Source organism: Manacus vitellinus, unplaced genomic scaffold (assembly GCF_001715985.3).
Source record: "Manacus vitellinus isolate BGI_N305 unplaced genomic scaffold, ASM171598v3 scaffold_3_pilon, whole genome shotgun sequence".
NCBI classification, from domain to species: Eukaryota; Metazoa; Chordata; class Aves; order Passeriformes; family Pipridae; genus Manacus; species Manacus vitellinus.
This window is the reverse complement of record NW_021940535.1, coordinates 41,316,048-41,336,042: the sequence shown is the minus strand read 5'-3', so window position 1 is coordinate 41,336,042 and position 19,995 is coordinate 41,316,048. Positions and strand designations below refer to the sequence as shown.

The 19,995-nt window shown below is 37.1% G+C and overlaps 1 protein-coding gene across 11 annotated transcripts in view; it reads left to right on the top strand.

The window, feature by feature from the left end:
* The window catches only part of ARHGAP12 (Rho GTPase activating protein 12), a 76,085-nt gene that overhangs the window by 20,206 nt on the left and 35,884 nt on the right, over positions 1 to 19,995 (top strand). For 6 of the 11 annotated variants that reach the window (XM_029961782.1, XM_029961783.1, XM_029961786.1 and 3 more), the window contains 2 exons: positions 13,361 to 13,624; positions 18,949 to 19,089. The exons of 1 other annotated variant lie outside the window; for it this stretch is intronic. In XM_029961782.1, coding sequence (XP_029817642.1) covers positions 13,361 to 13,624; positions 18,949 to 19,089 — 405 coding nt within the window. The remainder of the gene's footprint in view (positions 1 to 13,360; positions 13,625 to 18,948; positions 19,090 to 19,995) is intronic. 4 more of the 11 variants (XM_029961790.1, XM_029961787.1, XM_029961789.1 and 1 more) reach the window with 1 other exon arrangement.

Here is a 19,995-nt window from a genome sequence, read left to right as displayed (position 1 = left end):
AAATTTAGATTACCTTTCAGCCCTGATATTTTAGAATGTGCTTTGTAATCTGGAGTACACAGTGCGCAGGGGATGTGCGTGGGGTGTGTGCTACTGTGGCCTCTTTTGCTGGGATCATCAGGAGTAAGTTTCAGAGAGGACTGGTGTCAGGTATCCAAATCTGACTTTTTCTTTTGCCTCTCTGCCTTTTGTTTTAGGAGCAGTATTTTTTTTTTAATGGCAGTTTAATAACTTCTTCATTTACTGATAAATCAGAATGGATCTTTGATATCTGGGGCTTGGGATGATTTTCAGTTTTAGTTGTCAGCAGTGAAAAATGGTGTTGCGTGGCAGAAAGACAATTCAATTATGTCAGTTTATTGTGCTTTTAGTAAGTTGTGAATTTGTCTTTATAATCATGGGAAAAGTGGGAAGGGTCACTGTTTTCCTGTTTCCCAGTTTGGTACTAGGCAGTCTGCACAGACAGTCTGCATGGTGGGCTGGGATGTGAGAGAGATCTCAGTTTCCTATTTTTATTGCAGGGTCTGGTTTGCTTACAGCTGCTCTCACTCATTTCTCTCTTACATCTGAGAGTCTTATCTCGTTCCCGGAGCCAGAATTCAAGAGGAGTTTTTACAGTCTTAATCCAGCAGTGCTGCTCATAGTCAGAATGGCTCTAGCTTGGCTACGGTGCCATCCCTGGGAAGACATAAAGATATGATCTTTATGATCAGTGCATCTTTAGCAGACCTTGTCTGGATTGATCTCACTGTGACAGCAGACCTTTGGAGACAGAGTCTATTTCAAATATCAAAATACTTGACTCCCTCCCCACACACACCACCTCCTCTTTTCTGGCAGGCTGTGCCTCTTTGTTTCAGCTCTTCATAAGAGGTCTTTCATCCTCAGGACCTGCAAACAAGCAGGGGGATTTCTGTTAAACATTTAATTACAGTAGTTGTTGATACTTGTCTGTAGGAATGAAATCCACACAGAAAGCTGGAGTAAGGCTTTTTTTGTGTGTCTGTGTCCCCTGTTACTTACACAGTTGACTTCTACATCAAACACAGCATTATATATTGAATAGATAGTACCAAGCCTTTGAATTGTTTAGTCGTCCATGCAGGGCATAAGGGACCATTGGAACGTGTTCTGACACCTGTTTTGTAACACATACCAGTGGACTTAATGCAGTAATTTTCTGTGTGAAACCTGTAACTGTTATGTTTAAGAAAGACTGTTGAAGGAACAGAGATACTCAGATCTAGTTTTGGCTTTTGTGGGTGGATGGCTGTGCTGAGCTTTCGGGGGAATTGTTGAGGAGCCCATCTATTATTATTCTTTGAATCTGTGGCACACACCACTTCTCCTTCCCCCCCTCCTTTTTTTTTTTACCTAAGTTTCTAGACCATGACACCCTGCCTTAGTCCCTTCCCAAATTCTTTTATTGAAGATATAATAGACATGCTGTATGTAGTATGCATGGATGCTATTTTGTGGTTCTTTCTCAGTTACTGTAGCATACAATCCACAGATTTTTTTTTTATCCTAATGGCCACATAGAAATTATATTTGAACTCCAAAAATTACAACTAACTGCTTCTGAATAGGTAAATATTGAATTTTAGATTGCACTGCAGTTACTCAGAAGTGCAAAGAAGTTATGCAAAAGCCCCAAAGCCCAGTTCACTTAGTTTGCAAGACCCCTATTTTGTATTACAAAATGCAACTTGTTTCATCATTTGCTTATTTGCAACTTCTCAAGGAAGACAAGTGACTTGAAAATTTCCTGTCAGTGCTGCAGCTGTATAAGTGAACCAGGGGGAAATGACCACAGGTGCCAGTAAAACTGCTCTTCATTAAATGTGTGGTTTGCCAGCTCATAACAGTTTGGGGTTATTTTTGCAAATTGTACCTGGAAATTAAGTTACTAGCTCTGATTCTGAGGGCTGTGAAGTGATAATTCACAGTCAAAGCACAAGCATTTCTATTTGTCTGGCACATTTCAGAATATTGCTTTGGGTGACTTAAGTTCTGTGCTGGAAAGCTTCTTAGTATAGAGGTGATTTCACTGCCTTTGTGATCATCTCTGAAGACAGAAGTGGATTTGTCCACTGTTGAACTTTCTTGCTCTGAAAAAAATGTATGTATTATTATAAAAAACATATGTATTAATCCCAGGAAGTATAGCACTATGTATATTTTCTTTGTTTTGCATATTACTGATTTTTTTGGGGGTTAACCACCTCGATGAACAGGACAGGAGCCACTAGAGGGTCAATGTGATTGAGAATGGTGGCATGTCCTTATTTTTTCTGAAATCTGAGAAGCTTGATTCTCCAAATTTCATCCCTCAGATTTGTGGGGATGTCTGAAATTGGAAGAATGAGTGGACCTGGTGGAAATTTCTTGCTTTATCCATGTCAGTTTTGCTACAGGTTGAAGAAAATTGTCCTCAGATTTTTTCTTTTTGGGAAAGGTACGTGAGGGGAGGGGAGAAAAAAATCTCCCCTTCCCTTACTGCTATGTTTTTATAACACTTCTGGGTTGTAACTTATTTTGAGTGTTGATATACCCTGGTGGTTTGCAGAGGAGAGGAGAATATAGCATCTTTTCTTGCTTAAATTAAGATATTCCCACCATTCCTAACCCAGATTTTTCTACTAAAATTAATGTCAGTAGTATTTTTTTAATTTTTTCAAGAAGTGACAATAAGCACTCTGAGTAATGCACTGTTCCTATTTTTCTTGAAAACAAAAATTGACAGACAGTGCAGCATGTAGTCCTTTGCCTCCATATGTTTTCCATTCCATCTCATTTGATGACACTATGGCAAAAGTATCCCTTTTCCTTCTAGTTCTGTAAGGTTATATACTAGATGCAGACTGATGGGCAGTTTTCTTTGCTTGTGGAAGCCCTTCAGCATTGCCAGAATTGGTGAGTGCCCTCACTGGTAAGCACTCTCACTCTAGTCTGTGCCACAGCTGAATTCCCTAGATGGGCTTATTTTGCAGTTACCTTGGTTTGTGTGTTTCCTGAAATAGTCATAATGAGTAATGCTTATCATCAGGTTTTATCAGCCATCAGTGGTGTGTCAGCCATGTATGGTACCCTTTTTCTTGTGGTTGGAAGGAAGGGTTTGTGTGGCTGTGAGGAAAACGTTTTATTTTTTAGTACATATGTAAAGTGTTGCATGTGTTAAATTTTGTGTTGAAATAGTTTTTCTCAAAATGCTAACAGAGTTCAAAATTTTCATTCCAAGTGGGGGACTTAAGCTAGTAAGCCAAATGATCTTTCTCTCTTCGCCTTTCATCCTACTGCTGTGTTCAGTACTCTGAGGTGACAGGAATAGCTGTCCTTGTTCATCTTAAGAATCTTTGTTATTCTCTGCATGAGTTACTTGGGTTGCATGGGGCCTCTTTAGCTTCAGGTATGTTCTTTAATGCTCCAGTCATTATGGTACCATATTGCTCATTCTTACAGACTGTTAATTTTTCATGAGAAAAACCAAGGATTTAAACCCAACCTTTCTGTTGAGCATACTTGTACAACAAATCAGCTTCTTACTATACACTTTTAATAGCTTCTCCATTTGTTTCTAACTTCAAATGTGAATGTGCTGCCTTTCAGGATTAAGGATACAAATGTGTGACATTGTGAGAGTAAGAAAAATAGAGAACAACCCATTGTGGTTCTTTCTCACTGCATAGAGACGGGAGCAAGAGTGCCAAAAGTGCTGTTGAAAGGTGTGGACTAAACTGCACTTAAACTTTCAAGGAAAGTTCCCTGTTTTCCTGATCAGGCTGTTGCAAAGTTTAATTCCTTGTTTGCTCTGTATCTTAGTATTTTTTTTTTCAATTTAGCCTTTTTTGCCCTGTCCCTGGGAGAAATAGACAATTATTTACTTGTTATTGTTTCTATAACTGATTCTGTTTTAGATACTTGAAGATAATTCCTTCTCTCAGCCACCTTTGGAATTTATTTATGCACCTAAATCTCCTTAAGAGCTGACAAAGACGTTCTGAAAGAAAAGGTCCTGTTCTCCTGTCACCTTAGTCAGTCAGACACTTAAAAGGTGTCACTGGCTGACCTTGCAGTGACCTACAAATACCTAAGGAGTCTAAATATGGGGTTTTTTGGTTGTTTGTGGGGGTTTTGTTTGTTTTGTTTTTAAAGTCTCAATGGGGTTAATATATTGCCATTTCCCTTTCTTCCCTTTCTTCTGACAGTTTGCTGTAGGGTCACATTGGCATCACAGGGGCAGAGGGCAAGAGAGATGGGACTGCTCCTTTTGATGGCTGGTGGCCAGTAGACCAGCTTAGCTAGACATAAAAAACACGTCAATAACCTTTCATTTTCTGAAACAGATAAAATTTGTGGTTTCTCTTGTTTACTAAACCTGGAGTTGTTGCCTGAGTCCATTGAACTATGTGCTTTATTAATCTGGTGACATGAACTGAATTAGCAAAAGCATTTGCTGAACTTCTGGTCTGGTATAAGCAGAAGTGTCAGTGTGGCTTCTGCCTTTCTGCACAAAAGAAATTCTTTGCTTGTGTGCATGGGTAGTTAGGGTAACTAACTCATTTAAAATGGCAAGTTACTGTTCTCTTGGCTTCCCTTTCTACTAAGATGAACAAACCAGTTTTTCCAAAAGGAAAAGGAGAAAAAAAGTTTTTTATTTTGTTTTTTTTTTAATAGTAGATATTCTGATGTGTTAAAAAGGATAGCTGTGATAAATTTGCCTGAAATTAAAAACATGGACTTTGTTTGTACAGACTTAAGAACATCCTGAGATTCTTATTTCCTTAACTCAAGTTTGTTTTATATTAGAGTATGAATACATTACTTGATGAACAGGTTTTATCATATTTTTTTTTTTACTTTGGGTGTGTAATTTGATTTTTGGTTTGTAAAGGTCTAGAGTTAGCATGACAGCATATAAAATGTAATTCTTCAAATCATATATTTTGAAGTTGTATAGCCAGTCGGGATCCCTAAAACACACTCTTCAGGTGTTTTTCTCTGTTTCTAAATTGGGCAGTGTTGAAACTTGTTTCTCAGATTGTTAATGTAATATTTACGGAAGTTAACATGAATAGCTACAGCTACACTGGCTATTTTCTGGAGTTTATTCCTGAGGGGGACATTCTAATCAAGGAAATTACCCAATGGAGATTTGGGGTGCATGAGTAGTGTAGCACCTTGTGAATGGTAGTTGGAAGTAATAAGTCAGGGAATGCTCGGAGAGGCAGATGGAGAGGGGGCAGCGAGGTAGAAAGTGACTGGGTGTTCAGGAAAGGATGGAGTCTACCAGTTACATGACAGAATATATTACTTTTAATATATTAGTAAGGCAAACCAACAGATACCATTCCAGTGTCTGGTTTGATACTGTACCACAGTTGCTTCCCACACCAGTTAACTGATCTTCACTGGGATTTGCCACCTTAATTCCATTATGTATTTCCAGTATCCCAGTAAGTTTGCTCATACTTTAGCATTGCTTGCACTGTTTGAATACCGGTGGTGTTCTGCAGCTGCATATGTTATTAAAAACTTCTAAGCACTGCAGTTCATAAGCTCAAGGAGATATTTTGAAATTATTCTAACACCTAACAAAAGAATACTAACATAACAAATGCTTGCAGAATTTGCTGCCACAAGCAACATTTAGCGAAGCAGAGTTTTACACAAGTGAAATTTGCTTTTACAGCAGAGTAAAAGGACAGCAGCTGTAAATTGTGTGGGAGTTCTGCATTTTCTTGTCAAGTATTTGGAATTAAATACCCTTTCTAACAGAACACAGATTTGATGACTGCTCTGTTTTAGAACGGTCTATTGAAAATTGTTATTTTCTCTATTTTTGAAAAAAACCTTCAACTATATATTGTGCAAGTGAGCCATTAATATACACATATATAGTTTTAAAATTCTTTATGGCTCTGGCTTTTTCCTTCTCTTTCAAATAGTAGAATATTACAATTTTTCTTCTACTGAACAACCTCCATGGTAGTAGTTAGACTTCATTCTGTTTCTCAAGTGGTTCTCAAGCTGTCTTTTTAGGGTTTTGAGCTTGCTCAGTAGTACAACTTAAGTAACTTTTGAGTAACTTGGGAATTTTATCAGAGGTGATGTTTACTTTCCCATCTGTACTTTTCATGGGCTCCTGGCTTTACACTGCTTTGTGTAAGCACTGGACCCTCAAAAGTACACTTAAAGGCTATGAGATCTGTACTTTTGAAAATGTAAAGTGTAGAAAAAATTGCTATTCAGTTTGAAGTGACTATAATGGAAACTTTTCCACAACCTTTAAGCTATTATGAGTTCAAATAACAGCATTCTACACTCCCTTCCCACAGTAATATTTTGTAGGAGCTAACGTTTTAGATATGCTGTGGTCCTACATGGAGACAACATAGAAGTATTCCATGAAGATGTTAGTAATCTGTCTTTAAAAATACTTTGACATCTCTGAGGCAAATGAGATGTACATTAAAGCAGTTAAAACAGTAAATGGCTTGATAAGCGAGGGCTCCCCACTACTTCTGAAACTTTAAGAGATTATTCTGCTGTAACAGTTCTAGAACAACTGAAGAGCATGCTGTGCTCTTGTGATACTTCCTGTCTGAAAAGCAGTATCTATTGGCATATTACAGGACAACTTCCCAATGGAGAAAGCAAGCTAGGCTTTTCTTATGTTTTCTTAGTGTGCTGTCTTGGTTTTTATAGCAAATTATCCTTGAGAGACATCACAAATTATTCCCAACAGCTTTATTCTTCACAAATCTGCACTCAAAAACGTACTACAGGTTTCACAGAGCTGATGAATTGTCAGCAGTTGAACTAAAATGCAGAATAAACTTGTTGTTTCTGCTGGCGTTGTTGAAACATCCTTATTAGAGAACCAACCTGAAATGAACTTCCATGAAAGTGGAGGAAAACTAAATGTGTAAATCTCCTTCTGCATGGCACATCCAGATTCAAGATGCTGACTAAATTTCTGATTTAGACTTCAAATACTACATTATGTGTGTTGAAAGTATCAGTGTTTTATCTGGTGAAGTGGACAGGGTGAAAAAGGAGGGAAGGAAGTTTGCTGTCTGACTTTTCAACATTGTTAAATTTGGCCACTCTTTCCAAATCAGGGTAAGCTTGCTGTGTAAGCGTGTATGACGTAAAGTGTTTCATATGGTATTGAAATTTTCTACTATAGGAAAAGCAGCTTTGTCTATATCCTTGGACAAAAGCTTTTTCATGGAAGGGAGAAGCTAGATTGTGCAAGTGGCAAAGTACAAGTAGGGTAAACACTGTCATCTTTGTGCATGTTTTACAAAGGATCCCATTGTAAGGTCTTATTTCCGTTTTTTAAAATATTTGACATCACTGTTGCAATCCTTCAATATACTTTCTTTTATTGCTATAAATTTCCGAAGTTCCTATGTAATAGTTTGCTCATGCAGTGAACAACTGCAGAAATGTGAATGGGAAATCTGCACAGCATGCAGGAAAAAAGGTTTTCCATCAACTTTGTTTGATCGGTCACTTACAATGAATGACCTGGGAGTGGTCCCTGGTACTCTGAGGCTCAGCCAAGTGCTTCCTCCTGTGGCAGGCTGTGTGGTACCAGAGAGCCCTCCTGCTGCTGCAGCCAGTTTCCATTTCTGTTCCCAAGTGCTTGTAAATGTGCCAGAAGCAGCCACCTCTTGGCTTTTTGTGCTGCAGGATTTTATAGTACAATTAAATAAATCATTGTCTTGACTAGTATGAAAATAAGTCACTTCTTTTGGGTTACTGAGGAAAGGAATGTATTTAGTTTGAGAGGCTTTTTGCTATGCATTTAGGTATTGATAAGGCCTTACAGCAGCACTAGAAAAAGATTTTATATTTTTGTCAACCTTGTTTTGTTTTTTTTTTTTTTTTTTTTTTTTTTTTTTTGTGTGTGTCTTATGAGAGAGCTAAAACAGAAGGGAACTCAAATGGCTGAAATAACACCAGCACATTCTGGCAGACTCTCATGTACTAAGACTTTTTGTTTCATAATCTGGTTTCATAAACCAAAATATTAATAGAGGTATATATAAAAATTAATTGTATGCAGCTATTTCCAGTAATAGAAGGGGTAATATCTCAGTCTATAATTCAGTGCAAGCCAAATGCAAAATTTACTGAAAGATAAAAGTAGCGAAGGTGAATCAGATGCTTAATTGTTTCCAGGCTGATGGAAATTTACTGGCTAACCATTAAAAAAAATTACTTGGAGTCTATCTGCTTAGTTTTTAAATGGGACACTTAGAAAATTTAACTGTTGAATGGCCGTTATTAGGCAGATATATTTGAATTACTTGTATGGGATGATTTTAGTTCTGTATTGTTTTATAATGTCATATTTTTGCTTACCACTTTATAATGGCAAATCAACTGAACACCACAAGAATTTCAATGCTGTTAAATAACATTTGCATTGCTAGAGCTTATATGAAATTTATAGTCAACTATTAACAGGCTTATATTTACTGTCATTGTTTTATGTGTTCCTTAGACTTACAGAGTGAATTATCCAGCTAAAGTTGGAGAAGGTTAGTGCATAAAAAATTGTTTGGGTTCCCATTTCAATTTGACTTGTTAAATTAGCTTGCTGTTGTCACTTCTGAGGCAGTAGAGGACTTGCTGAAAAATCTTCCTCATGGATTTTTGGGTATTACAATAAACGTTAAATATGCCTGTATCTGTTAGAAAGAAAATAGAGTCCAGAACATGTTTGTAAAAACATAAGCCAAGGGCAGAAAAGGAAGGAGAAGATGAGCTAATTATTCCAGCTGAAGATGTCACTTTGTGAAAATGAAACTGTAGAGTTTTTGAGATTTCTTTTGTATCACTTCTGTTGAATAAAGCTGGTATTGAAGTCCCAGGGCTTCGTAAAAGGACAGCGGCAATTCCTTGGCAAGAAGCTCAGTTGTTGAGGGAACTCGGATGCTTTCATTCCCTGGCTCGGGATGCTGAGGGATGTGCCTGTTCTCCTTTCTTCAGCTTGCTGCTGCGAAGAGACAGTATTCCCTTGCTCTCCTTCAGTATAATGCTCTTCTTTCGAATGAGTATGGACAATCTGTTACTCGTAACTTCATAAAGAGTATTGAGATTTACCTTTAAATAAGCCAAAAGCATTTTCAGGTGCTGGTTAGGGAAGACATCTATACTTCTCTTTTTCTCCCAGAACTGAAGACTTACCCTGCTTAAGTCCACTGAATTTTTTTTTTTTTTAGTTTACTTTAATTTTGAATGCTTAAATAAATACTGCCATCTGAAAAAAGCCATTTGTATAAGGTAACATTAAAATTTAAGGTAACCTCTGTGAAGCTGATAAGCATTTTGGTAACGAAAAGTATGTTTTGAAGAAGGTTTGCTTTTCATTGCACTGAGCTCAGGTTTTCAGAGGCCTGATAGCATATCTGTGGCCTTTGTTGAAAATGTTGACTGTTCATTCATGAATGATTAACAGGTTGTTTTATTTAAAGGCACGTATCTGCTTCCTACTGTGCCAGTAGAAAATCTGTGTTCTGAAAATGCTCTGTGTGCAGTCTCTGTTTGAAGAATGCTGTGTGTTGATCCCAGAAACTTTGTCCTGCTTGCATGAAACTCTTTTACTTATCAATTTGCGAGGATTTAGTGCTAGCAGACTTTTCTGAGAGACCGAAGTTAAACGTGGCAGATTTCTATAGTATAATAATACAGAGCATTGCTGAGCTCTGGGAGAGGTCCTTGTGTTCTTGAAGTTGCCAGATTGCTTAATGGGGTGTACAACTTTCATTCGTGTTGTAGTGTCATAGAAGTATTTCTGTTTTCTAATTTTTCTTTATCACTTTTCTAGCAAGAGTGCTTCACTGTTCTTAGAAGAAAGCAACATGAAAAAGTCTGAAATCCATACCAAATAGCAAATGAATGTTGAAATGTTTGGAGTATAAGTCATTTTGTGTGTGCGTGCATGGGCACGTTGAAGGACGTGTTCTTGTGATTCTGATAGTGAGAAGACAAAGAATCTCTTTTGGCAGATTTAATTCCATGTTTATGAGCATTCAGAGTTTGTTAGTGCAAAAAAGAACCTCGGGGGGTGAAGTTCTAGCTGGAAGTCTTGCTTAGTGTTTAGCATATATTTAAGTTTCCCTTAACTGCGTATGTCTGGTTTTGGGAAAACAGCCATGGAAGTGGTCAGAAACTATTTTGATCTAGGTAATGCTTTGTCTATTTGGATTTATATATTGGCAGTGAGTAATGGTTTAGGTAAATGAAAGGAATACAGTTAAATTAATCCACTTTTTGGCTTGGAACTATTAAATGTTTTTGCAGAACACAGTCTTGAACTCAAAAAATGGTCATCCGAAAGGAAAGGGGGAGGTGATGCAGGGCCCTGGAGCTCTACAGGGACATCTACTGGGACCTGCCCCTCCAGGACTCCCTTCCCAACGTGGGGAGGTGGGGGCGAGGGGGAGATTGACCTTCCTGCCAACACTGGCATAGAAAGTACACTAAAGTTAATTTCAGAAAACTTCGAACTTTCTAAAAGCTATTTTTCTTATCAATAAATAAGAAATTCTTGACAAAATTGGCCTTGATAAGGTTGGGTGCTGTTGAACTGAGCGTAATTGTAGACACAACAACAAATCTCATCACATGGCTTGACGTATGAGGAAGTATTGTTGTGTGCTACGTGGTTATTTAAAATAGTTCCTGATAAAGTTGTATCTCTCAAAATGTACTTAAACTATGTGTTGTTTTCAGATTGGTGGTTTTGCTTTTTTTTTTTTTTTAAATTCTTTGCTGAAAGGAGTAACTTCCAAGGGCCTTTCAAAAATCTTGCAATTCTCCCTTAAAAGTCTGTCAGAAGAGAGAACAATAGGGAATGAAAGTAGCTGGAGGATTGACTGGATTGTCTTGTTGCTTAGGACAAAAATTCTGACTTTTCCTTGAAAATCAGAAGTTGGTATATTGAGTTTGGAAGCACTAAGCATTCAGAAGAAAATCCCTTATTATACTTTCATATCATGTTACTGTTTTAAACATCACTAATATGCTGCTGGAGTCGTGTGGCAGTACACTGGCTGTGAGCTCCCAGGATTGGCTTAGCACATCCACATCCTGCAGTTTCATCTGGAGTTGTGCTGGTTGTGTTCCTATGTGCTACTTGAGAAAACGTTCCTAAAACTATACCAAGCATTCTGTGTCACAGCCTATATAGAAAACACTTTTATTAATACACAGAACTGTTCTTTTAATGATGGCATCCAATTAAAACAAAAAAAGCAACTGGCAAGTGCGGTCCAGACAGAAAGCCTTCTTTTTGTCTTTTGTGGAAGAGGAGTTTCAGGAGGAGGTGAGAGTTGTGCAAGCCACCAGCCTCCCACTGCAGCAGCCAGGGTGCTTAGAGGTGCCACTTCCTTGAAACAGGGGAAGCAGCGGAAGGTTTGTGTGCTCTGTGGTGCAGGTGTGTGGTGTCATTTCAATGACAAGCCCTGTGGTTGTGTGGCAGGATGATTTACACGGGAAATGCAGCTCTGCAGGCTATTGGGAAACCAGAGCAGGAACTGCAGTCTTGCATGAGGAGACATCTAGGTTTCTGCCCCAGCATCCTGGGAAATCGAGGATCGTCCCTGAAGGATGATGCTTTGTTCATAGTAGCGCTCTTTATGCTGTCAGTGCTCTCAAGATCAACTCTACCAAAGGCAACCATTCTACCCTCCTCACATAAAAAAAAAAAAAAAAAAAAAAAAAAAAAGAAAAAAAAAGGCAGGCATGTGTGACCTGGATAGTAGAAAAATAGTCTTTTACTGTTCATCAAGTTTTTTAACAGATTTTTCGTTTGAATTAGGTAGAGGAGGGTACTAATTAGTTTTGGGTCTCTGTTTTTGCCAGTGCTGCATTTTTTTTTTTTTTTAAGCACTTGTGGTTTGCCTTAAATGTACTGTACTTGCTATATCTAGTAAGCTGTGTTTTCTCTTTTAAAGGCATGCAAAACAAGTCCATACCCGTTATAATCTCATTAAGTTCCTCTCTAGCTGTTTCCCCCTTTGGTTGTGGATATTGCCCATATTTGGTTCTAGCTGTGGTGCAATCAGTTTATATCTGATTGTGTGGTATGATAAGCTGTCTTGCCTGAGCAAACCCTGATAATTTATGATTAGATGTGGCCTAGATTAGCATCTTATGATTTTAATGTTTAAAAGTACTTTATAAAAGATCTTTTATAATGCAATAGCAACAAGAGGCACAAGGACTTGCCTACAGCAAAGCTTCTCAATTCAAACCAAGGGGATGGTATGAATTATATAGTTTGTTCCTTTAGAGTGCCTAAATAATGTGCCCCAAAGTACGGAGATGCTATTGCATTACCAAGAAACTCTTCAATTTGGTTTAATAATTATCTGCTTTCACGATTTTATAATCACAGCTCTTGTGAAAACACATGCTCTTGAATTCTGAATTGCATGTTTGTATTATACTTTAAAATTTGAACATCCGAACCTTTATTTCTCTCCTAAGCACCTTAGTGGCTTATTTAAAAGTACTCATGGTTTCAGAAAGTGCTGTGGACTTCTAACCATGATTTCTGCTGGCTGTTATGTTATAAAGTTATTTATTAATGAGAAATTGTCAATGCAGGTATTTGTTGTTCTTCTTTTGTGCATGTATATCAGGTGGGTAAGAACATCCACTTAATTTCTACAAGAAGAGAGCAGTAATCAAAACATTTGGTAGTGTTGCCTAAAATATTTTTAAATAAGCATCTGTTTGGAAAGGCATACAGGTAAACTGTCCAGGTGTTTTTCAGAGTTTCTTAGTCACAACACTGCACTCATCTTTCCAGCTGAGCTTCCTGTTTAGATCGTGCTGAGAAAATAAAAGTGCTACTTAACATTCACCATCATTTTATTAGCAGTGAGGAGGAAAGGTTGAGGAACAGTCTTTGCCTAACAAGTGACATCTGAGAAATGCTACGTTTTTGGTGGTTTTTTTAACAAGATCACATTACTTACAGTTTCTAAACAATACTTGAACTGTAAAGCTGAAGTTTTCCAGCAAGGCAAGCATACAATTTTTTGATGATGACTCCAGTGTATTTCAAATCCACTTTAAGACATAATTATTAGCTGTCATCTGGAAAAATACTGAGAAATTGGTTCAGCATTAAGTAAAGAGAACTTGTGATATCTACCTTAGAATTAACAATCTAATGTTCTCCCGCCCCAGCATCTTGTGGCTGTTCTTTGTGCTTTTGTACTTAACAACAAAAAGAGGAGTTTGTTGGTTTGTTTTGCTGCTGTATTCTGATTTGTAAGGGAGCATTCAAAAATTCATTTGCTCTTTAACAGTACATTTCTTCTCTCAATAGCCAACTACTCCACCAAGCCAAGGGAGGCCTGATTCACCAGTTTATGCTAATTTACAAGAACTGAAAATATCTCAGTCTGCACTTCCACCACTACCTACAAGTGCTCCGGTCCAAATAAATGGGGAATGGGAAACCCATAAAGATACGACAGGACGCTGTTATTACTACAACAGAGGATCACAGGAGCGAACCTGGAAACCTCCGCGGTGGGCCCGAGATGCAAGCATTAATAAAGGGGATTCCCAGAGCCATGCAGATCATGAGGTAGTTCCTTCTGAGATCACAAGCATTGAGATTGTAATGCATATGAATGCTCTTTTGTTGTGGAATTTGGTATCTCTGAGTTTCAAGGTGTCAAGGAGTGTCTTAGTTTCTCTTTTTTTGTTATGTGTCTTGGTATGAAGTAGTCAACAGTTTCACTCTTCAGTTACTTTTGTGTACAAGAATGTGTACATGAACTGTGTACAAGAGTACTAAGTTGTAAAAATGCCTGTAAAAACAGCTCCTCAGCAGGTATTGCAGGTTTTGACTAGATTATCTTCAGACCATAAACATCTTTTTTAGATATATCAATGGATTTCTTTTCATTATATAAACATTTTGCTTTTGGGAAAGCTTTACTGCCAACCTTGCTTAAGAGAGCTGAAGCTTACTGTGAAGTTATTTGTGTTAAAAGATAATTTGGGATAATATTTGAGGTGTCAATTTATTCTGTGCAGCCAGTTGGTAGGGAAAGCCAGACAGTGATGTCTGTTTATCTGAACTGCAATGGTTCAGATTAAGCAAAGGAATAGTTGTGAGATGTATATTACTATTTAAATATGCTTAAAATAGTGGTCTTGTGTTCAAACAGTACTTAGGTTAACCAGTTTCCTGATTGAAAGAAAAAGCAAATACTTCTCAAGAAATCTTCTACACACTTCATTTTTATATACCCTTTTCAAATATATATAGTTTAAGTGGATTTTTTTCCTGGGCCAATATATTTATATAAACTATATATAGCATATATAGTTTATATATATATGTATCTCCCAATTGTGGACTGATCAAAAGTTTTTGGTTGCTGGAAGCCTGTCGTAGAAGTCTACCCCTGGAACAGTAGTAACAGAAACAGGAGAGAAAGAGAAAAAGGAAACCTTTCATTGCCTTTGGCAATGGTCTTCATAGTAGCCACGACATCCTCAAGCATTTAAATAGCCAAATTCTCTTGCCACAGGCTAATTGCAGCAACAGATAAACAGGTGAAATGTTGGTGCCTTTCCCTTTGATATCTCTGGTGATGGTCTGTTAATTTATCATTGACTGTCCTTTTGCTGGATAAGATTCTGATTTTAGTCTGGATAAGGTGATTACTTTTTTGAGTAGTAATTCTCCTTGTAGTAAATGTAACTGGTTTTCTCATTGCCATCATTCTTCCTTCTTTTCATGGAAGGTCTTGTAAGAATTCTTTCTCCCTTCCCATCTGCAAGTGATTCCTTTGATTCTTCCTCATACCTCTGTACCATGACTTCATCACATGGTTGCGTCTACAGAATGCTTGATTTTGTTAATTATTTTTTTTATTGCCCATAACATCTTTCAGCTCAATTCTTCTGTTTATTTGTGATGCTTGAGGTATCACAGATTGGCCTTCAGACCGTTATATCTATCAAGTTTTCAGTCTCTGTGAGACCAGTGGATGATAATACATGTTTTGATTTTTAACTAGACACTAATTTGTATTTCCAGTAGCATAAGCTCCTTAAGTAATTTGTGTCTTGAATGGATTATCAAAGTTTGAGTCTAGGAAGATATGTGTTGCAAAGTCATCTCAATCCACTTACCAGCAGTCATGTGTTGATTTTGAAGCTGGGTTTTTTGTTTGTTTTTTTGGTTTTTTTTAGATCTCCTTTCCTCCCACTTACCTTTTCTGTTCTGCATTTGAGATTGTACATCACACTCCACTGTTTGTGTTCCTTTTTGTTTTTGACCAAAACTTAAGATTTGGTCAAAAGTACTTAAAAAAACAGAGTAAAGGTTGAGATCCAAGCCTAAGCTACAGTAAAATATAGGGCATCCCAAATTTTGTCTGATTGTGAAGAATTAGAGCAAATATGTCCAAATAATTAGTAAAACTAGATTTAATTTATTATAATAAAGTTAAGTTGTTTTTTACACTAGTCTGAGTTAGGCTCATTTAGTGATAAAAGAGCACATGCAGGAAGGTAAAATCCTAGTTGTATCTTTACTGGTTTGTCCTCAGAGGAGCTTGTATCATATTAGGTAGCAAAATGTCAAGGTGATGTAAAAATGAGAACTTTGAATGATCACATATTCTAATATATGTGTAATATGTTAGAACATGAAATAGTTTGTAGTCAGTCTTAGAACTTTATGGTTAGGAAATTGAATTTTATTGGCTAATTAAGAAGGGACAGAATTGCACCTAATTTGTCAAAGAAGTTGGTAACAGACATGGCACAAACAGTTGTAGCTTATGACAGTTTTATGGTTGTTATATGTTATATGGATGGGGTGTGGGAAAGCAGTGAAGTCCTATCGACAGGGCCTCTAGGAAAATGTATAAGACTTTGGAATTGCAGATGAAATGTATTAGAGGTAGTGACTTTCTAATATATTTGAGGAAGGAGTGTTTAACAGTAACTGGGAGAAATTTGTCAAGCGAAGTGATTTAATTAAGTTGGACTGTAAAAGGAATGAGAATGTCACCATATCAGAGAAAGGCAAACCTCTAATACCCAGCTAGGAGACCATAACGTGAAGCAGACATCAATAAATTACCCAACAAGCTGTAGAAAAGCAAAGGAATTTCATTTAAATTCAAAACTACATTTAAAACATATGACCAAGGTGCAATTTCATTCCTTGGTTTTTTTTTCCAAAACAAACAAATGGGAATATAGGGATGCTAGCTTCTTTAGTTAGTGTTCTTTATTATTTTCACTTTTAGAAGTAGTAGTGACTTTAAAAATTAGACTAGTTAAGTGATAGAAGAGAGACAGTAATTGTTCCTATTAAATGCATGGTGATGAACTGGTCTCCACCCCCAAGAATTTTCCATGTAAATGGAAAAGAGCAAAGAAGTGATAATGTGGGGGACCTTTTCAGTAATTCCCTTTAGTGTCACAACAAGTTTCTTACAAGGTGAAAGGTTGGGCAATTGTCTGCTTAAGATGGCTTTATTTAAGTGTGGTGTAGTATAGTTGGGGATGGGACTCTGGGGAAAAAAGCATGGATCATACTTAAAAAGCAAAAGCATATAGGCAGTTAATACAGAAAAAGTGTTGAAAGTGAAATTGAAAGCTGTTGAATGTGGTTTGGCCAGCATTCTCTAACCCCTGTCGATGCAGCTCTAGCAGTTATTCCTGCTAGCTGAGCGACAAGGAATGCCTTGGCTTGGCAAGCTTTGTAACAGCTCAGGAATTCTGTTGAACTTTAGATCTGCAAAGGTACAGGACATGAGTTAAACCTTGAAGCATCTAAATATCATTGTATGGATGCCTTACAGATAGACACATTAACAGTCATTCTTTCTGAACAGCAGTGATTTTTGTAGGAGAATTTTCGTTTTTAGGTCTTCTGTTTAGTTTTACATGTGTAGGGTGTTTCTTCAGTATCAGGAGTTGCTCGAAGAGGCAAATACAAGTGCAATATCTTATTACAATCCCAGCTGATAGTAATAATAAAAATGTCCAAAGTCTACTACTTTAACCATATGTCAATGCAATTAATATTTAACCATTAAAACAAGGTAAACAAAATACATGTATACAATATCATTCATTCACCTTTGAGCCTGCCCAGTGGATTTTTTAGGTGAGACGCAGCATGCGCAGAACTGGATCCACCCTTTAACCCTAAGGTTCATCTGCCAGGGCCAAGTGAGCTTGGATGGTGGCAGCGAGATCCTTAGGACATAGGTTTAATTAGAGTGACCTTCTCTTAGATGGATGGCCTTACAGGGCTAAGCGAGCTCCATCTACCTGGGTTTGGAATTAGAGTTGTCCTTCTCCTAGGATGACTGCCAGAAGGCTAGCGAGCTCATCCTGCCCATGTATACAATATAGTTATCTTATAAAACAGTAGTTCAAGTGGGGCCAATATCAGCAACTCCTCAGTCTTAATTCTGCAAGTATAAAAATGGGACTGAAGACTCCCCATAGTGGTTAGAAATTGGCACATCAGAATTTCTCATTATCCCCCGTGCAAGAGAGGTAGCGTTGGTTAATCCATAGTTTACATGCTCACATTCTGTAACTGTGGAGGACACTTAAATTTTTTCATGTTCCTTTATTAATGATCTGAAAATTTCCTATGGGTTTTGCTGTGCTTGTTAAGCTGGCTCGTGTCAGTGGAGGGAGTTTGTCACACAAGTGGTAAGGTACTCAGAAAAGTAACACCAAAAACCTGTGTAGTAATGATTTGGAAATGTCACTAAATGTGTAGTCTCTAAACCCACTGACTTTTAAAAACCATTTCTGATAACTGAATATTTTTTTGTAAGATTTAAGTTTTTAGGAGAGGTTTTTTCCTATTTAAAACTGAAATCCTGTTGTTCTCCTGCAGTCCTCTCCTTACAGTTTTTCTCAAAACTCTTATGCTAGTGTTACTGAACAGTAGTCAGTATTTTACTGCTGTAGTTTCTGAGTAGCAGGATGTTCCCTCTGAAGTGTTAATGCCTCCTGCTAGCTGAGGATCCAAGACACTGAGAAAGGCAATCTACATTGAATTCCTCAGGAGACCATGGCATAGAGATATTATGGGAGATGAAAACAAAGAGATTTTTTTTTTGATGCACGGAATGGATGCTTAGACTAAGACTACAATACATTAGCAAGGAGACGAACAAGGTTTACAGGGAACAGAAATTATTTGACGTGTGTGCAAAATCTTTTTTCTGTATTGCGCACGTCAAACTTGTTCCACACGTTATAATTCACTTCTATCTTCAGAGAATAAATTTTGCATCTCAACTAGCTATGTCTGGTAGAAAGCCTTGCTTTTGCATTGCTCTTTGTCACGGGTGTAAGAGTTGAAAAAAGGACAGTGGAAATTCCTGGTATTTTAGGATGAATGGCTCAAGTACTGTGAAGTGTGGGGGCATAAAAAGGTGCAACTGGAGTTTCAAGTTGTCCTTAATGATAATTGTGTTTCCAAATGTATTTGAAAAACAAGAAAGGATTTAGGTATGAAAGTTGTGATATTCCAGAAAACCAAGTTAGCAGGTATCCCAGGTTTTTTGAGGCAATGCAGATTACTAAAGCCAACTCTCTTCATCATTCAGTAATGTTAATTTGTAGGAATAAGATTTAGATAAGCAAAGAACCCTGGAGTTTAAATTTGAGTAGATGAAACTCGGTATAGTGGAAATAAAAAAAAAGATGGATCAGTATAAACCAGTTGTTCTGAATATACTTTGAATTGTCTGTACTGTGAAAATGCATCTCATTCTCTGATGTAAGATATAAAATGTGAACTCCCTGAATTCATTACTATTCTCTTTCTAGTCAAATAATCTTTGATCTTTCAGATTTTAAAGCACTTTCATTCTCAAAACTGCCTTATATGTTTCTGACTACTTGTAGCATCTTTCATCAGAAGAAAACGACCACAGTTCTTGTTACAGCCAGTCAGATAGTCAGTATGGTTCTCCTCCAAAGGGTTGGTCAGAAGAGTTGGATGAACATGGTCAAACCCTATATACCAATGACTATACTAATGAAAAGGTACTTTTTCTTTCTTCTCATCACGTGTTCTAAATCTTTTCCACTAATTCACTTCTAGAAATGAAATCTGCATTTCCAAAAGTGAAAAGCATTCCTCAGGAGTATCTCCTTTTGTTTTCTTAAATATGCATGAAACTTTAGCAACTGAACTGACTTTTTTTTGTATGTATGTTCTTTGCTATCTAAAAAGTTTTCTTATTTCCAGTTGCGTATTAGATGTTATTAAATGAACATATTATGTATAGTAGTTGTAATTTCCACCCTCCCCCATCCTCCTGGTTGTACTTCAAGAATGAACTTCTTGCTGTCCTTTCAGAGCTGCTCTTGTCTACATAGACCTTCCAGTCAGGATGGTTTTGAACTGAATATAATATAATACAACTTTATCAGTTTCATGATTTCCTTTATCAGATATTTTCGATACTGTTTTCAGATTTAGACAAACTTTGTAATTAAACTACAGCCTTATCAGCATATTTGTGCTCTATTCTTATTGTCTAATTGCTACAGACAACTTACTGTTATTCTGGGCATGTCATAAGAAGTTCTCCCACATAGGATAACGAACAGTAGTTGCCTATATTTGCAAAGCAGTCCATTTTTCTAATTGTTGACTGAAGTTGCATTTTGTTTTTAATCGTATTATAGCACCACCTCTTCTCCAGTTGAAGTATGCAAGTTTTATTTGCAAGAAGTTTTTAAATAATTGAGTTTTATCTCAATTTTGGAATTTTATCCTGTTTAATCTGTTTCTGATAAACATCTGTAGAGAGCATATCTCTGTTTTAGCAAATATGCTGACATTTTTTTAAATTGCACTGGGATTGATAGAGAACAGTGTTTCTTATCACATTTTATTGGAAGATGATTTTGTGAAACTTGCTTGAGCCAAGAGCCTTGCTGTGA